This window comes from Uloborus diversus, chromosome 10 (assembly GCF_026930045.1).
Source record: "Uloborus diversus isolate 005 chromosome 10, Udiv.v.3.1, whole genome shotgun sequence".
NCBI lineage: Eukaryota > Metazoa > Arthropoda > Arachnida > Araneae > Uloboridae > Uloborus > Uloborus diversus.
Genome location: NC_072740.1, coordinates 55,179,450 through 55,198,206, shown reverse-complemented (window position 1 = coordinate 55,198,206; position 18,757 = coordinate 55,179,450). Strand labels below are relative to the sequence as shown.

Genomic DNA, 18,757 nt, shown 5'->3' with positions numbered 1-18,757 from the left:
TAAAAATCAAAGCTAAATTAAAATTCAATTTTTGAAAACACTGCAAAGTAATAAAGACAGACACGATTTGTTAAGAAAAAAATGGTTTAAATCCTAAAAACCGCTTGCTGGTCAAACTAAACACGAATTTCAATTTCGTCTTCATCGAAGACAGTCACATTTTCCATCGAGTTCATGATGCTCATTTTTTATCCGTTTTGCCGAAGTCAATAAATGTACTCTAACGGTAGCAGGACATGTCTGACGTATTTTTTAGAATTACTGCGTTTTTATTTAATTTCATTGATTGACATGTCCTATATTGCGTTGTAATGATACAGAATTCGTTGTTCGTGAATTATGGATTGAAAAACATTGTTGACAGCATATAACTTAGTTACCAGTCCCTAAAAGTACATTATTCCCATAGCTGTCCCCCCCCCCCCCACCTCCCATTCCTAAGAGTCCCTTATTTTTCCGAATCTCGTCAATTTCTTCCCCAAACATCCCGTTTTTTCTTTCTTTAAAATTTGGTAAGTTTTTTTCCCCGAAACGTCCCTTTTATTTAAAAAAATATTCCACTACTTGTTTCGTGTAGAGTCCCTGACTGAAAACGTAGTTTCCTTCGGCGCTAATGTTAAGAGATTTGAACTGTTCAAAATTGAACGAAAACTTGTTCAAATCAAAAAGATATTTTCGATACATGTTTTTTATCAAAAGTTTTTCCCTACAAAATTTGTTTGAAGCCACTTCGCTTCTAAGTTCAAGATTTATTTTTGATTTGAATTTCCCCGTAGGCGCTAATGTTAAGTTTTTTAACTGTTCAAAATTGAACGAAAAATGGTTCAAATCAAAAAATGAATTATGGGAATGAGATGTCCTCGCCGAGATCTTTCTAACAAAAAAAAAAATTTGTTCGAATCGGACTATTCATTCAAAAGTTATTAGGGGGGGGACAGACAGACAGACCGACAGACATTTCCCCCCATCTCAATACCCTACTTTCCAATTTTTAATTTTTCAATATTTATCTAACTATTTTATTTATTTTTGACTTTTTTTTGTTTTTCGGGATATTTTTAAGATGTATTAAGCCTTCTTTCATGCTTTTTTCTTCTTTCTCTGATTTTTACTGGGAAAGTAGGCTAATACCTGTTGTTGAAATTATTTCTTTTTATTTCCTCCATGGTGATATAATACAGTGATATTCTTGGCGAGCTATTTACATATGAAATATGAAATTGCAAAAAAAGTTCTCTCGAAGCATAGATAATTTAGTAAAACATGCAAAACCATTATCTGTAAATTTGTAATATGATAAATGAAGAGTCATTTATGTAATCAAGGTTTCAGTAATCTGAACTTAAGGCTCTTCTATACCGTCCATCTTGGTTTTCGACGCTAATGCTTTCTCTACGGGAAAATCTGCTACCTATACAAAGCATAACACGAGAAATTACTGGAATATTTTCATGCGGTTTGTTTTAAACGATGGCTATGACTTAGAACTAGAGATGCTCTTTTTTATTTTTTCTGTAGTTATTTTGAAATTTTTTTAATAACATTTTAAAACTTTAAACGACTATTTTCACATGTTTGAAAAATGATATGGAAAAACGGAAAAAGGAGCGCAAGAGATTGAACATTTCTCTTTAAAAACATATTTTGAGTTTGTTTCTGAGACAATTTGTTCTATTGATATTCTCCACGGAGTAAAGCCTTATTTTCGAAAAATTGAGAAAAACTGCGAAAAACACGCCTTCCACCAGACCACACCCATTTCCCCCCCACACCCCACTTTGAGGGACCACTTTCTCTTCTCCCCCAGGGTCTTTGGCTGCTTCTCCGCTTTTCCCCTCTGCCTCGCCACAGGCAATAAACTGGATCCCTACTAATGACCATTCATTCTTTGTCGTTTTTTGTGTTAGTCTTGTATCTATGTGACTCGACGGTGACATCCGTTCTAAAAAAAAACGCATTTTTTTTCTTTTTTCGAGTTCCTCGATAAGTTTTTGAAATTATTTAGGTGATATATTTTTCAATGCTGTTTTAATATAAGTACACCGTTTGAGTGTAGAAGTTATTTTGTCTAAAGAATCTGTGTAAATTACTGCATCTTATAATGGGAAAAAATGTGAGTCTTCTCGTTTGAAGATTCATCTACATATTTCAAGAATTGTCATTGCTTGAACTTTTGTCTTAATCATTTGCGCATAACCAAGATCAAAGAGCTCTACTCAGGTCCGCGCCAAGCCTGATCAACGCCGTTGTGCAAATGTCTTTTGAGCGCCTTTATGCAGTGGCGTTCGGCGAAAATATAGTTAACAGCTGGATTGACGTTTTGTAGACCAATATGACGTAGAAAAAAATACGTTTGTCATTTAATTGATTTTGAAAAAAATGTGTATTTAATTTTGGATTACAGTGCACGTGTGTGATTACAGTTTCACTTCATATCTCGAACTTATTTCGAGTTCAGTAGCTCCTCTGATATGCTAATGCGTTTAGGAAAAAGAAAATATTTTAAATATTAACAATTCTAAAATACGGAAGGCATTGAATATGATATCTAAAACAAATACATTGTCCAAAGCTCTTTTTCTGACACACAAATAGTTTTAAAAAAAAGGAGGGGGAGAGGAATCGAGTAATTATGGTCAAGTCGTTACTTTTTGCAACTAAAAAGTTAGCCAAAATTGTAGTCTACAATATACAAATATTACGCACAAGTAAAATTTATGCAAATACACTTACCATAGTTTTTATGTATGATAAAATGAAATAGTCGAATTTCCGCGAGCAATAATTTAAAATCACAAAAAGACATATTGCACAAATTATAGTACAACATATTCTCCTCAAGATCCAAAATGAAGAATAGAAAATTTCTCGCGCCTCATATGTTCAGCTTCGTGTACTATTAACCCTAAACAGCATTCACGCCTCCACACGAAGAAGAAAAATGCTGATGTATGCATTAACTAGCATCACGTGATTTCAGTGTAAAAGATTGCACTCTTGAAAAGCATGTTTAGACACACAATCTCTCTCACTCTCATTGAAGTTTCCCAGCATTTTTTTTCCTTTTTTTCTAGTTTGTCTAAAAATAATAAAATCTTCTTCAAAATGCTACTCCTACGACCCCCCTCCCCCCGTGCCAAAAGCATTACGGAGCATTTCAAATTTTGGTTTCCAGATCTTCAGTTTCGCAAAATTTCCAGAAAAATCACCCGAACAACATCGCTTATTCTATCAACATTGCTTAAAATTGCGTCGCCGAAACTCGGGTTTGGTTTTGTTTCAGTTTTAAAAGGGCCCTAATTTTACCAAATATGGTCGTACAACTGCGTTTCTGAGACTCCAGTTTCAGAAAAAATGCGAGCAAGAGTCCTCGAATCGCCTTCCTAATATCATCAAAAATTACGTTCTTCAAACAAAACTAACTAAAAATTTAAGTAGAATAACCTCTGAACCCCTCCTCCTAATATCTTAGAATACTGTTAGAACTTTTTAGGAAAATCCAAAGGTTAGCATCAGAATCCCTTCCTCGTAAAAATCTTCAAAGTTAATCTGCAATTGCGTTTTTGAACTTCACTTTCAAAAATTTGAAAGGGAGATTAAAAATAAATTTTAATCTATTTTTCAAGGAAAAAAAAACGATTAGGGAGAGTCTCTGAGCCGCATTCCTTGCCATAACGTTAATAAATATGGCCTATAATCGCGTTCCACGACTTAAATTTCTACAAATTTCCGCGGAGCCAAAGACCGTCTAAAATTCCGTTTTCAGTACTAAAAATATCAAAATTTCCCGGGGGAGGAACCCCGGCACCCTTTTTAGATTAGATTATTTTTCAACATGTCTTCCTTAAAACTTATTTTCTAGTTGCAGCACTGTTATGCACTCAAAGTTTTAAGTTATTATTTAAGTAAATATATATTTTTTAACTATACAAGTTTGATCCGGATAAACATGAGCCGAATAAAAACTAGGCATGTCTACTGTATGTAAAATATACAATAATAGAATTGGTAATATCACTTGAAAACACATCTTCTGAGATTTTGGACCCCCCCCCCTTACCACACTGTAAAAAATCTCGGAAAACTCTCCGAATATATAAAAAAGTTTTCCGTAATACACAGATTCGTACGCCCTCCGCAGTTTTCTGCTATAATCAGTAACGTTTCCCGTTTAGCTAGAAAGTAAGAGTCGACGCATGCGCAGATTACACGGCAATTTTATAGTCCAGCAGAAATCTAAACTGAAACTTTCGAAATCACGCAATGAAAACAAGTGCTGACTCATGTATGCGAAGTAACACTCATCAAAGGGATTAGTAGAAGTGTTGTTCCTCGCATGAATTCACTGAAGATAATTTTAAATTCTTATATTTTCTTGCTTATGTATCGTCATGAGATTGAATTTGAAGCTATGTCACTTATTTTTAAGTACGAAGTGCAAATTCTCGACGCATGCTCGCGGAAGGAATACAAACTGAAATTAAAAACCAAATAACTGCCTAGAGGACGCCGTGTAAATTCATTGCGTCGCATAACTTGTGTAGGTAATTTACTTTTTTCTTGGATACTTTTCTTCTTTCTACCAAATGGGTAATTTTTGTTGGCAGAATTTTATTCTGTCATAAAAATCACCTTTTTGGTGACCAAAGCCTGCAAAAGACCACCACCGACGAATAGGTAAGTCGCTTTGCAACTCTATTACTTTAAAGAGATTTAGTTCATATAAAAAAATTTAAATAAGTGTTATTGTGTACTTTGTTTTTATGTGTCAATCTCAGTTAATATTTGGCTGAACATTTATGTATCAAGCATTATGAATTAAATGTTATAATATGCAAATTGTCAGGTTTGATAGTTCGTCTTTAAGGTTGCATGTTTTCATTCTCTTGTAAACAGTGTAGCTAGATTGTATGAAGTAAAAAAAAAAAAAAAACTATCTCTTGTAATTAGGAACATAGTGCTTCAGTATTATCTAAATGACGATATCTCTTTAAATATTTGCATTAGCGAAACGCTTTAAATTAGTTAAATGTGTATTAATTTATTTAACAAATAAATACATGTATGTATTTAAAAGTGTCTTCATTTTTTTCGTTTTACGAGCCTCAATTTTACCAAAAGCAAAAAAAAAAAAAAAAAAAGACTTAATAAAATAATTTTGTATTTTTACACCATATTAAAGTATTTGACTTATAATTCATATGATACTTTGATTTATAATGTATATGATACTTTGATTTATAATGTATATGATGTTGCTTTTTCGAGGGGGGGGGGGTGCTTCATAGCATTTTATGGGTGCACCATCACTCTTATGGGGGGTGGGGGGGGGATTCTCGTATATATGAAATGGAATAATCACGTAATAGAGTTCAATGTTTTAATAAATAAAATATATAATGCATTTTGCGCACACTGTAAAAATAAAATCAGTAACCTATTTTGAATAAGTATTTATATTTGTGATGAGCTGGAAAGGGCAAGAACAGAAGAATCAACCCGAATGGTTCCAGCAGGGGGACTTGGTGTCATATTTAAATTCATCAATTTCTCTGTTGGTACTTTTCGGTACACTTTGTTCGTCAGAGAAATTGATTTGAGGTGAACAAATTCCGGAACGCGAAGGGTAGGTAAGTCCTGTCAAATTTTATCCGAAGATAAAAGCTATCAAGTTTGATACAAGATATGTTTTTAAGTTCTGCATTAAAAATACAATATGTTGATAGTTTTGTCTTGAAAATATTGAGAGAAAAACTGAAGTTTAAGATTGTTTAACAAACAATCCCCACTTTTCAGAAGGTACCCCCACTCCAATTCCCCGACGATTTTGTGATTAGGAGTGAAACTAGTAGATTATTTCATAATTTTTCAAAAATTTATAACTGTGCATATGTTATGCTGTTAACCATGCTATTTGTCATTAGAAATTTCAAAAAAAAAAAAATCCACGAATGATTCTAAAATTGCTTGTATTATTGCTCTTAGATATGAAAGAATTGAAACTGATATGGTATGCAATACTATAATAAAGAATTATATTTTAGAAAAAATCACGGAAAAAGGATTCCGAAATTCTCGGAAACGTTTTTGAAAATTGTTTGAAGAATTCCGAAATACTTGGAAACGTTTTCGAAACTTTCATGAACCACAGCTGCACAGAATACTCAGAAACATTTCTAGAAATTACGGAAAGAGGATTCCGAAATACTCAGAAACGTTTCTGAAAATTACGGAAAGAGGATTCCGAAATACTCAGACACGTTTTTGGACATTACAGAAAGAGGATTCCGAAATACTCAGACACGTTTCCGGACATTACAGAAAGAGAATTCCGAAATACTCAGAAACGTTTTCGAAAATTTCATGAACCGCAGCTGCACGATATACTCAGAAACGTTTCCGAATTTTTTTTACAGTGCACACACACCGTTATGCCCCTCATTGTAGCCGTCAAACAGAAATGAATTATTTGAGCCACTGTTGTGTTTTTCTGACAGTGCAGGTAAGAAAGAAAAAACATTGAAACCAAAACCCCTCCCTTTATGAAATTCTGGACACGGGCCTGTCTGGTAGGTCCATGGACCTGGGCACCACAATTTTAGGAGCACCAAAATGGGGGTAAATTTCTTTATTTCTTCCCGTTTTTGAAAACTTCCACACAAAAAAATTGCAGATATTCCTGTGAGAGGGGGCACCAAATTTTGCCAGGGCCTGGGCATCACTTTGGGCTGAGCGGGCCCTGTTGGATACTGGATATAATGAAAAGTTCTTTTTTTTCCTTCTTTGGTTGGAGAGATTCCCCCCATTTGGAACATTTTTGATTGGTAGTGAAAGGCGCCGTTTTGACTCTGGCGCCGTAGTGCGCCTCACGACCTCGCACATAAGGACGGCGTGACCATGGATCTACTCTCTTAATTCACAATGGTTTTTTCGAACTCTTTAATGTTTCATTTTAGATAAAGGTTTTTCTTTTTATTATTTTTTTATTTACAATATCAATTTATCAGTCATTATAATTGTGTGAAAAAAAAGGAAAGAAGGAGACTGCGAACAAGAAAGTTCACTATGGTAATACTCTCATCAGCCAGTATCTATCTTTTTCCCAGATAATTGTTTTTTTAAATTTTCATATTATTTTGTGTTCCTCCTATGCTCAAAATGGAAAGGGATCACATTTGATTAATCCAATATATATATATATATATATATATATATATATATATATATATATATATATATATATATATATATATACATACACAATTTCTTGCGTTTTTTCCTCCCCTGTGACTTTAGAGCCACAGGTGAAAGTATTTTTTCGAAGAATCAGCAAAGTCAGCACCTCGTATCAAAATGCTTCTCCTTTAAAGATTGTACATATTTCAATAATTATCATTACTTTTATTTTCGTCTTGATCATTTGCGCAGGCTCACAATCAAAGAACTCTATTCACAATTTACAATGCATTTTCCGAACTCTTTTGATGTTACATAAAGTCGATTTTTGCAAAGCGAATTTGTCTATCTTCGCAACTGCGTGAAAAAGAAATAAGACTGCGAACAAGGAAAGTTGAGTGTGGTGATACAGCCATCAGCAAGTAATTTAGTACCTCACAACCTTTTTTCTACGATCAATGTTTTTGAAATTTTCATATTATTTTGTTTTCCTCCAATACTCAAAGTGGAACAGGATCATATTTGATTCAATCAATTTCATGTATAAAATGATGCTTTTCGGCCAGATAGCTATTTAAAACCTCAAGTGGGAGTATTTTTTCAAAGAATCAACAAAGCAATGACGCCTGCAGCACTTCATATCAAAATAATTCTCGCTAGTACAAGAAGTATCATCAGTTGAACTTTCGTCTTGATCATTTGCGCATGCTCATAATCAAAGAACTCTATTCACAATTTGCAATGCATTTTCCAAACTCTTTTCAGGTTACATAAAGTTTATTTTTGCAATGCGAATTTGTCAATCATCGTGACTGCATGAAAAAGAAATGAGACTGCGAACATGAAAGCTCAGTACGGTGATACTGTCATCAGCAAGTATGATTTAGTACATCAACAGGGGCGGATCCAGAAATTTTTGTAAGGGGGGTCAAGTTTCAATGGATATCGTTATTATTCCTACGTAAAAAAGTAGCAGTTAATCAGGGTTGCCCATCATTCCATGCAGGAGAGCGTACCGCCTCATATGCTACGAAGCACTCCCCTCCCCCCCAAGTCAAAACCCATTCAAATTACCTCCCCTCCCCCTAAATTTTCAATGCCACAGCCTGAGCCATGGATCATATTCCCTCAAACTTTCATCAAAAGTCACATTTCTTTCGGCAGATATGCTGGTCATGTCACCGTAAGCTTTGGTTATATGAGATAACATCTATAAATAGTAATAAAAAGCACCCATAACACGCACAACATGTGGTTTGAGGGGGAGGAGAACTGGGGAAAAAGTTAAGCTCATTAGAGAAATTTGCGCTTTTGAAAATGAACAAAGAAATCAAAATAGCAATTCCTCAGTAAACAAATCCAGTCAATTCTTTGAATTATGACGAGCTAAAAAGAACTACCTTACAGAACCGAGCAAAAAAAAAAAAAAAAAAAAATGTTGACATTGATTCCATGTACTATTTTTTCGGATGTAAAGAATTGAAGTTTAATAATAATCATAATGACATTCTTCTCACAGGGGGTCGGCTGACCCTTTGACCCTCCCCTGAATCCGCCCTTGTACCTCACAACCTTTTTTCTCCGATCATTTTTTTTTTTTTTAAATTTTCATATTATTTTGTTTGCCTCCAACACTCAACATGGAACAGGATCATATTCGGTTCCTTCAATTTTATGAATAAATTGGTGCTTTTTTTTCCGCCCAAATGGCTCTTTAAAACCCAAGTTGAAAGTATATTTTTTCTAAGAATCAAGAAAGCAATACGAATTTTGCAGGGCGAATTTGTCAATTATCGTGACTGCATGAAAAAGAAATGAAACTACGAACAAGAAAGGTCAGTGTGGTGATACTATCACAGTAATTTAGGGCTACAGTACTCTTTCCTCGCTATTTTTTTTTTTTTGAATTTTCATATTATTTTGTTTGCCTCCAATACTCAAGATGGAACAAGATCATATTTGCTTCATTCAATTTCATGTATAAAGTGATGCTTTTTTCCGCCCAAATGGCTCTTTAAAACACTAATTGAAAGTATTTTTTTCAAAGAATCCAGAAAGCAATGACGCCAGCAGCACTTCATATCAAAAAAATTCTCCATATTTCAAGAAGTATCATTAGTTGAACTTTCGTCTTGATCATTTGCGCATGCTCACAATCAAAGAACTCTATTCACAATTTACAATGCATTTTCCGAAATCTTTTCATGTTACATAAAGTTTATTTTTGCAATCCGAATTTGTCAATCATCGTGACTGCATGAAAAGAAATGAGGCTGCGAACAAGAAAGTTTAGTATGGTGATACTGTCACAGTAATTTAGGGCCACAGTACTATTTTTCCTTGCTCATTTTTTTTTTTTTTTTTTTTGAATTTTCATGTTATTTTGTTTGCCTCCAATACTGAAGATGGAACGATATCAATTCATTTGATTTCATGTATAATTTTTTCTCACTTTTTGCACTTTTTTTCCCCACTTTGGATAAACAAGTCTTCTCTTTTGCGTACAGCGAATGAGACTGGGAACAAGAAAGTTCCTCATAGTGATAATTAATTCGGCACATAAATTGAGTGCCTCACTGTCTCTCCTTTCGAATAATGCTTATTTAATTTTGTGTCTTTTGCAATCTATTTTTTCCTATAATTCTCGATATTGAACATGATCATACATTTGATTCATTGAATCGATGCATTTTTTTTTCTTTTTGTCATATGACAGTTTTCAACTCTAAACGAAAATATTTTTCGAAAATATTAACAAAACAATGTTCCTTCCTTTTTTTAGGATTTTTTTTTTCTCGTTTCATGATTGATGGCAATCTTTTTACAACAGCGTAGTTGTTGGTACACGTAAATATTTTTCGAGACGCTTTCATGATAGATAACGTTTTTCATTTGTATACTGTGCTACTCATATTGTTTAACGCCACTCTATTTTCATAAGGAATTTTATTTATTTCCTACTATGTGAACAAAATGTTTAAATAACAGAGAGTGTCAAACTGAAAGAAAAAAATTCTTTGCCTCAAGATCAAGAAATCAAATTTTTATGATACGGAAATTCCTAAATACCACTTGCTGACTATTTTGAACTACTGTACGCTTTCTTACACTTCATTCATTCTTTCGAAGTATATTTAAACCATTAGAGTTCAATTACTTACGTTTTATTATATGCATTGGTAAAATTTGTGAATATATAATTTTTATTCTTTTAACAATACGCTCAATGAATTGAAATTATCTTAAAATGTTGATGAATAGGCACATCGACGAAAGTTTGAATTAAAGTAGGCTTTTATCCAAGAAAAACAACAGTAAAATTCCCAATTTGCATTCAGAGCGTGATAAAGGGCTTTTGTACGCAGTAACATGGCTTTTCTCAGATTTAAATCAAGCGTTGATTCTGCATGCAACTGTCAAAAATACTAAGCTCTGCAATAATTTGCTTTTAGCATTACTGAGAGGTGTCATTTCATTCTAATTATTTAGTACACGTGTATAAATAATGAAAACCTTAGTGGGTATTTATCAGTGGCGCACACTAGGGTCCAGGGGGTCAGGACCCCTCCCATAGGTCTTGCTTTTTTCCCCGATCGATTACGATTCTATATTTTGTGCGTGAAATAATTTCAAACAAAGGTTACAATAACTTCTGTTTTAATAAGTGAAAAAATAAAACCCGCATGTTAAGAGATTTTTTAAAATATTGTGCACTTAGCCTACGAGAAGAAGAATAGGGATTATAAATGAATACACAGTAATAAGTATGTTTTTAGTTTTGTGATTACAAATTGAAATGAGATCCTTTGAACTTGAATTCATTTTTTTATTATGAGAAAAATAAAAGCGTAAATTATTTAATTTCTGGTTATTTCTTTACTTAATGCTAATTATTTATTCATTAGCTTATTTTTTACTGTTTTTTGTTCTCGGGAATCGATAAAATCAAGTCAATATGTTTGACGGCGTAATAATGGAATGAGACTTTCGACCTTGGACCCTCCCTTTAAAAAATTCATGTGCGCCACTGGTAATATGGTATCCTTCTGATCACTAACAAGACAACAGCATTTTTTTTCTTTTCCTGTTTTCTATCGTGCCAACATGCAGATTCGTCAGTTTCTTTATTTCCTCTTTTGATGCGCAGAAAATTCATAGATAAAACAAAAGCATAATTTTCTAATTAAAAACTGCACAGAAAATCCTTGTACAGGGCGCGATTGTTTTCGAAAGATTTACTATTTATGCCTTTTTATTAATTGTAACATTCATCAAACTAGCTATCAGCAAACCTAACTACACAACTACCAAATGTTTTTATTTTATGCTCACACCGACATCCGCAGAAATTCTTCGACATTTTTCTATGATTAATTTGCTTTTCTTTTCAAGAATAGTTACAGAAATTTCTGTAAAAAGCAAAGCAATCTTTTATCGATAAAGTTATAAAGATCATCAGTGTTCCGCTCGCCCTCTCCCCCTCAATTATATATTGAAAAATACATAAACGAATGAACTGAACGAATAAATATAAAACAAATAAAAAAAACGAAGATTATGCCGCCCATGAATTGCAAAACAAATACAGAATTCGATTCGAAGAGTAAATGTGTAGAATTGTCCCGCGGTTCCAAAGTTTTCAAGTAAAAGTGAGAAGGGTGGTAGAATAGAATAGGAGAATTGGATTCTTTTTTCTTCACCCTCATACTACACCCTTCTACCCGATCTGTTGTCGTGGTGGGAAACAGGCCGGAGGGGTGGGGGACATGTTTTGGAACAGAATCCTTCTTATAATAGCTCGCTCTCTGCCCCAGAGGTAAAGGAGTACCGATGGGGGCAGCTTAGATTTACGACTGTCCTTTCAACAACTCAATGATTGACGTTGTCCATCATGAAATCTGGCCAATTAGCAGTGCAAAAAAATCGAGTTAGCCCCTCCCAGATACACCCCCTGTGTTGCCACAGATTTCGTGTTTTCGTCGAATCTGATTTTACGGAGAGGTTTAGAAGAGCCTTTAGGGAAAAATTAGAAATCCTTACCCAACCCCTTCTCTAAAACCGGAAATCGTCCCCTCCATGTGATTGACGTTAATCCTCTCCGGAGGGCGTGATCCACTCGTCAAAAATGCTCTCGTTATCAGCGTAGGCGAAAATCGGTAGACACCGTAATCGGACCTTCCACCCCCCCCCCCCCCCCCCATCTTATACAATATAATGAAATAATAAAATATTTTGAATTTGGAATTAGTGAATGCGATTTTTTAATGATATATAAATATATATTTTTTTAATTTATCATTTGCATTTTGTTAAAATGCGGTATCATATTACTTCATTTTTTAAAACTTTAGGTTTGGTACTTTCCCAACTTTGTTGCCCTCAGTTCGTGCACCATGCGCTTATGCTTTAATCTGGCCCTGTAAGGATATTTTTCAAGACATCTTTCCTCTAACTAGGTAGAAAGAGGTTTCTATACCGCCCTATTTGATTTCGTTACTCGGTCGCTGGAATTTTATATAATTTTATTCATACTAGTATTATAATTTTCTATATGGTTCGGAAGAAGATATACAGAAATGGTGGTTGGTCTAGGCAATGCCCGATCGAGGGGGGAAAGCTCCCCCTACAGGAGAACAAAGATATCATTTTAAAATTTACGCACCATCCCCCCCCCCCACACACAATCTTCCAGTTTTTATTAAGCATAAACAGCAGTCATTCCTACCTCAAACAGCCAATATAGGTTTAGCGCATTTGCAGCCTATTTTCCTGTAAAAGTGAAAGATAAAAATTCAAACTACATAAAATTATTTTTAAAAAAGTACCTACAAGAGATTTGTTTTCTCTAAGATTGTCGCAGATACACAAGATGAAAATATTAAATAGTAGGTCAAATATAAAATTTGAAAAATAAACTTTTTTAATGAAGGTAGGAAATTGTAAGATCATAAAGCTGGGAGAGATAGATTGTGGGGGTGTGGTATGAGTTTGTTAGTCCTATCATGGCATTTAAAAAAAATAAAAAAAAAATCAAGTTTTAGTTACTTGCATTAAAAAAAAAATCACATGTACTTATAAAATGGAAGTTTAACTATCATATTATTAGAACACCACTCGCCACTCGCCATGGTATGACAGATGCAGAGACTGCCTCTTTATTTCAATTAAATATTTCCCGTAAAATGTAACGTGTTCAAATAAATACATATATGAGAAAGAAATGTTTAACATGGATTTAAAAAAACAAAAAAACCATATTATTTCACAACAGGATATACTTTTTAAGGCATTTCGTTAAGATATTTCTTTATTTGGTTACATTTTCATGACTGAGATTGGTAAGAACTATGGTGACCATGATATTTCAATAATAATACCATCAATACCATAACGGTATAGGCTGTTAATATAATCTTAATTTGGCCCTTTCAACGATATCTACATTACAGCATCAATTACCATTATTTGTTATGGATATACCTCGTATAACCTAATTTAGAAAATCTCCATTCATAATTTGACGGGTGCGAATTTCTCCTTTTTTTCATACAAAGTCGCATGTCTGTTTTTATGCGTCAAATTCCAGTTAGATTGACTTTTTAGATTGACTAGATTAGTTGGCATGTATTAGGTAATTAATTTGAAACTTATGGCTGCAAAAGTAGATGTCTCAAAAAAAGAAGAAAAATCTAGAAAACAGTTATATCTGTGACTACAAAAAGATTTGAGTTACAATAACGTTAGCTAAATCTCTCGGGCCTGAACACATACAAAAGCCAAATACAGTAAAACCTGTCTATAACGATACTGTTGAGACCCAAAACAATATTGTTATATACAGTTTGAATATTGATGCTGACATTTTGCTGGGAGCAAAGGAAATATCGTTATAGACAAGTTTATTGTAAAAGACATTATTGTTATACACATATTTCACTGTATTCTTAGTTTATTTTCTAGACAGCAAGGGAAAACGCTCAAAACGAAAGAAAATTTCAAACTAAGAATTGTTTTTATCAACTACTTCAAGCTTTTTTTTTTATTGAAATGAAGTTTCCATCTGCTTTTGAGAAATTGATGTCTGATTATTTGGCCCAGAAAAGTGCCGAATAAATAGAATCGGTTGTTTTGGAAGCTAACAAAATATAGTTTTAAATTCTTAACATTGAACATAACGGGCCAGATTGATCAGCTACGTGAGCCACATGTGGTTCGAGAGCAGTAAGTTCGGCGCTACTTTTTTTAAAAATTTAGAGGGCCACTTTGAAACTCCCTATATCATGATAATGTTGCAATGAGGCAATGAGAAAAAAAAATACGCATTTGCGAAAAAATGGAATTGGATATACATACTTTTTTTAGTTACTCGCTTCATTTTTATTCAGTGGAATCCCGTTACAACGAATAGCAATGTAACAAAATATCCGTTTCAGAGAAGTAAATGTTTATTCCTGAATTAATTGCCACTACATGGCTGGAATTCTTTTACAACGAAATTCTTTTAATAACGAAGGAATTGCTGGGTCCTTTGAAGTTCCTAGAAACGGGATTTCACTGTAGTATAGTTGACCTTTTACAAAACACTTATTAGCAAAATGAAACATGCTTCTTGTTTAGCCTAATGACTTGAACTGAAAACGGACAACCAAGTTCTGAATTTTTCACGCATTCACATAGTAGATTTTAAATAGTAAAACCTTATCAAAAAATAGCACTGCTCTGCTCGTCAAGCGTTGCCAAAAACTATTTTTAAATTATAAATAAAATGATTGAATTTAAAGATGCTCCAAGAACAAAGTAACACTATCTCGCATTCTATAGCGCGACTTCCATTCTCGGTGACGCTAGAGCGTTATTCGATTACAGATTTTGGCTTTTATATGATGATGATTATTATTGAACTTATTTCAAGAACTTTTCCTCATTTACATTAGTTACTTCTTTTATACACCTACTGATTTATTATGTATGATAGTCATAGTTGATTGTATGATATACATTCCATCAATGATTTCATATTACATATTCAAATGTGACTTTGTCAAAGTTCCTAACAACTTCAAATAACATAATCTAAAATAAAATGTTAGTAAGGAAGTCTCCACTGCCGTGTCCATTAACTACAATAGGAAGGTACGAATTAGAGCCCCTACATATACCAGACCAAACTGTCCGCCATTTTGGATCAAAAGTCGGAGAAATATTACCACACTAGATGTGTTTTCGATTCCTTTCAGCTTCATTTTTATGTTAGCGTAATGCATTCGTTTTTGTCCCAAATTGACATTAGAACAATTAGTGTCATATTTTGAAAAAATAAACAAACCAACAAAACATTAAAAAATCGAAAACATTTCAGTTGGTGAAATATTACATATATTATTATTATTCGGTTATTTGCATGATTAATTAACTTACTAATTATGAAACTAGTATTACTTTACACTATTAATGCTCTTAGTAGTATTAGTGCAACTATTTATTTTTATTTGCTAATACTATAAACTTAAATTTCCAATAAAGTGAATTAGTCCTATTTTTGGCAGCATTACATTTTTGGATCTTAGCAATTCATTTATCAACTGATTTAAAAATTTAATTGTTGTATGAAAAAAAAAAGCATATGTCTTCAAACTAAATTACTCCATAGCAATAAAAATAGTACCGAGAATTTACGTAACAATATTTATTGCTTTCACACTGCCGAGTTTTAGCTTCGGATTTCCAGCAAATCGTCAATAAAATTGATTTTTTGTCTTGGGTTATTAGTTTTGAAATTTAAAGAAACAAAATCCTTTCTGTTAACTATTAGCACAGTACACTGCGGCACATTCACTTATTTTTATGATCTTAACATTCTTTCTTGCATAATTCACCCTATGGCAATGGCTCAAGAACAGATGGTCGCTTTGATCCAGAATGGCGGATGCGTCGGCTCTCAAGTTAAAGGGGCCTTAGTACAAATGAAAGGTTTTACTAGTGTCCTTTCGGAGTTAACAGAGCGTGTAGAAGGGGAAGATAAAGCAACGCCTCTCTCCCCGGGAGATCCTTAGATCATTTCAGAGGGGGAGTGAGAAGGAATTTCACGGCCTGTGCCCTGTGCCTTTTGTAAGTCCGTCTTGCGGGTGTTTTAACAAAACGTGATATTATTAAGCGCAAATACGTGAGTCGGCTAGAATACTTTTTTTTCTAGTAGGGAATTCTTTGAAGAACGATTGAAACACCCAAAGCTTCGGGTAAAAAAAAAAAAAAAAAAATACGTGTACTCGAGTATGCTGACTATAATACGTCTTATTATTAATGGGAAAGCTGTAGCTACTATATACAGAAATTTTAGCCTGGGTACAAATGGGTACAAGTCATTGCCACCACTTAAAAGTTTCCAAACAGGCAAAAAAATCTGTCGGTTATCTTAAAATTTTTTTTAAATATTGTTTAACTATCAGGTAGAGATTAAATAAATTAGGGTAGAATAAAAAATATCCATCTTGAACACTAAAATCATATGAAATTAGGAACACTTTAATTTTGTGTGATGAAATGGTGTCTGGAACTCAACTGATTTATTCAATTACAAACGGATATGTACCTTTGAACCATATTACTCACGTGACGGAAGGGAGTTAGAAACATAAATAAATACCAAAGTATCATGTTTTGGTTTATTGTTTGCACTATCCCAATACCAAAGTTTTGAATTTTGAGCAAGACTTTTGTCCACCTAGCTTGTACTAATCGAAACACTGTGCGTGGTGAGAATTATTGCATTGAAGATTTCACTGTGAAAAAAATACGCTACTTCTAAAACTGATTCTAACCAAACCTACTAAATATAGAACGAAACTGTTAAGCTTTAAAAAGTATGTATACGTATTTTGTACCTTTATTTTATTTTATTTTTCAGGTTCAGGGCATCTTGTTTCTATAAAATATGATTGGAATTGTTATTTTGAATTGCCATATAATGAAGGTAAGATATTTCTGATAGTGTAGTCATATACAGTCGTTTGCATTCAGGCAAAATTCAGTCTGTAAAATAAACTTTGACTATAGTCAGATAGAATTTCAATCTATTTATTTCTTTAACCAGCTGTGAAATCAAAAAGTTAAATCCACGAAAAAATTGTAAAATTGCTTACCTTTTCCCATAACGATTCTAAACTTTGAATTTATAATGCCTCAAACTAAAATTTTGGACTTAGAGTAACTTCTGCTTAAAGGTCGAGAGTACAGTAGATTTATATTTCTTCCTTCTTGGGTAATAAGTCATTTCTTTGTGCGCTCATTGTGGAATATGCAAAAATCCTTACCAAAGAAAAAAAAAATATTCAAGATTGTTTTGTATGATCTCTAAGTACAATTTAATTTGAATCTTTTGTAAATGACTTTACTATGTGCCACAATGATTTAAAATTTATACAATACCTAAAACTAGAGTTTTAAACTTAATAACTTTTGCTGGAACGCTGTCGAGTAGTGTGTTTATATTTCGTCCATTGTATAGTTCTTTTGCGTCAGTTCTTTTGCGTTCTCCCTATGGGACAAGCAAAAATATTTTTTATAACTTTTTTTTATCAAGCTTATTATTTTATTTATAATTTAATTTAATGTAAGTAAGAATTGATTTAAATATAGTTTTATAAAGAAACATAAGAAGAAATAGTAAATTAAAAGAAAGGGGCACCGCAGATTAGTTACGTTTAAGAGCAATTTCTAAAAAAAAAAAAAACACCTTTTGCTTTACCTCAGTGCCCAGCAGAATAATTTTTTTCAGTAGCCTGCAACGTAGGTTAAAAATACAGAAATTGGCTGTAAGATAACCCGACAAATTATTTGCTCTCGTGTCCCCGTTATCGAAATATAAGGTCAAAAGTTTGCAGAAAATTTTAGGAAATTTCCGAATTTAGCGAGTTTGGCAAAGAAAATGGCACAGTTAAAAAAACAGCATTGGAGAAAATCAAGGTTTTACGAAATAGTAATTTTAAGCGATTTTGTCTCCTTTGCGCAGAAAATGATATTATGATATTTACTGGTTAGTTTTTGTTGTCTTAATTAATAATGCATACAACAAGATATTCGTACGAGGATATTGCAGCTCAAATTCAAGCTTATGCAGGTGAAAAAAATAATAAAAGCGATGACGATAACAACAAATGTGAAGAATTTGAAGCTGAACAACTCTCAATATAATAGCTTTTTATCTTCAGAAAATTTTTATACCTTTTTCGGTGGTTGCAAATGACGATGTTTTTCGGTTCATGGATGTTAATCAAAAACACTAACACAAGAGACAGTAAAATATTTCAAAGCAAATTATCCAACTTTGGTTCTGTACAGAAATACTAATACTGGTAAGAAACAAAGCAAATATATTTGAATTTTTATGATTTTCTTGAAAAACCCGTTTTTTACGAGTACTCGGTTATAACAAAAAATGTCGCGCTCCCTTCGTGGTCGTTATGAGCGAGTTCGATGGTATATATCTACCTCAGAGCCAGAACAACGCAAGTCACATGTAATCGCGATTTTACAAGAGAGAAGAAAAAACGTCAGGGCACAAGCAAAAGATGTGACGAGCTCT

General features: G+C 33.2%; 1 protein-coding gene across 1 annotated transcript in view; it reads left to right on the top strand.

Moving 5' to 3' along the window:
• The window catches only part of LOC129231853 (putative protein kinase C delta type homolog), a 176,576-nt gene that overhangs the window by 26,357 nt on the left and 131,462 nt on the right, over nt 1-18,757 (top strand). Inside the window, exon 3 of the mRNA XM_054866235.1 lies at nt 17,081-17,146. Within this exon, the coding sequence (XP_054722210.1) occupies nt 17,081-17,146 (66 nt within the window). The remainder of the gene's footprint in view (nt 1-17,080; nt 17,147-18,757) is intronic.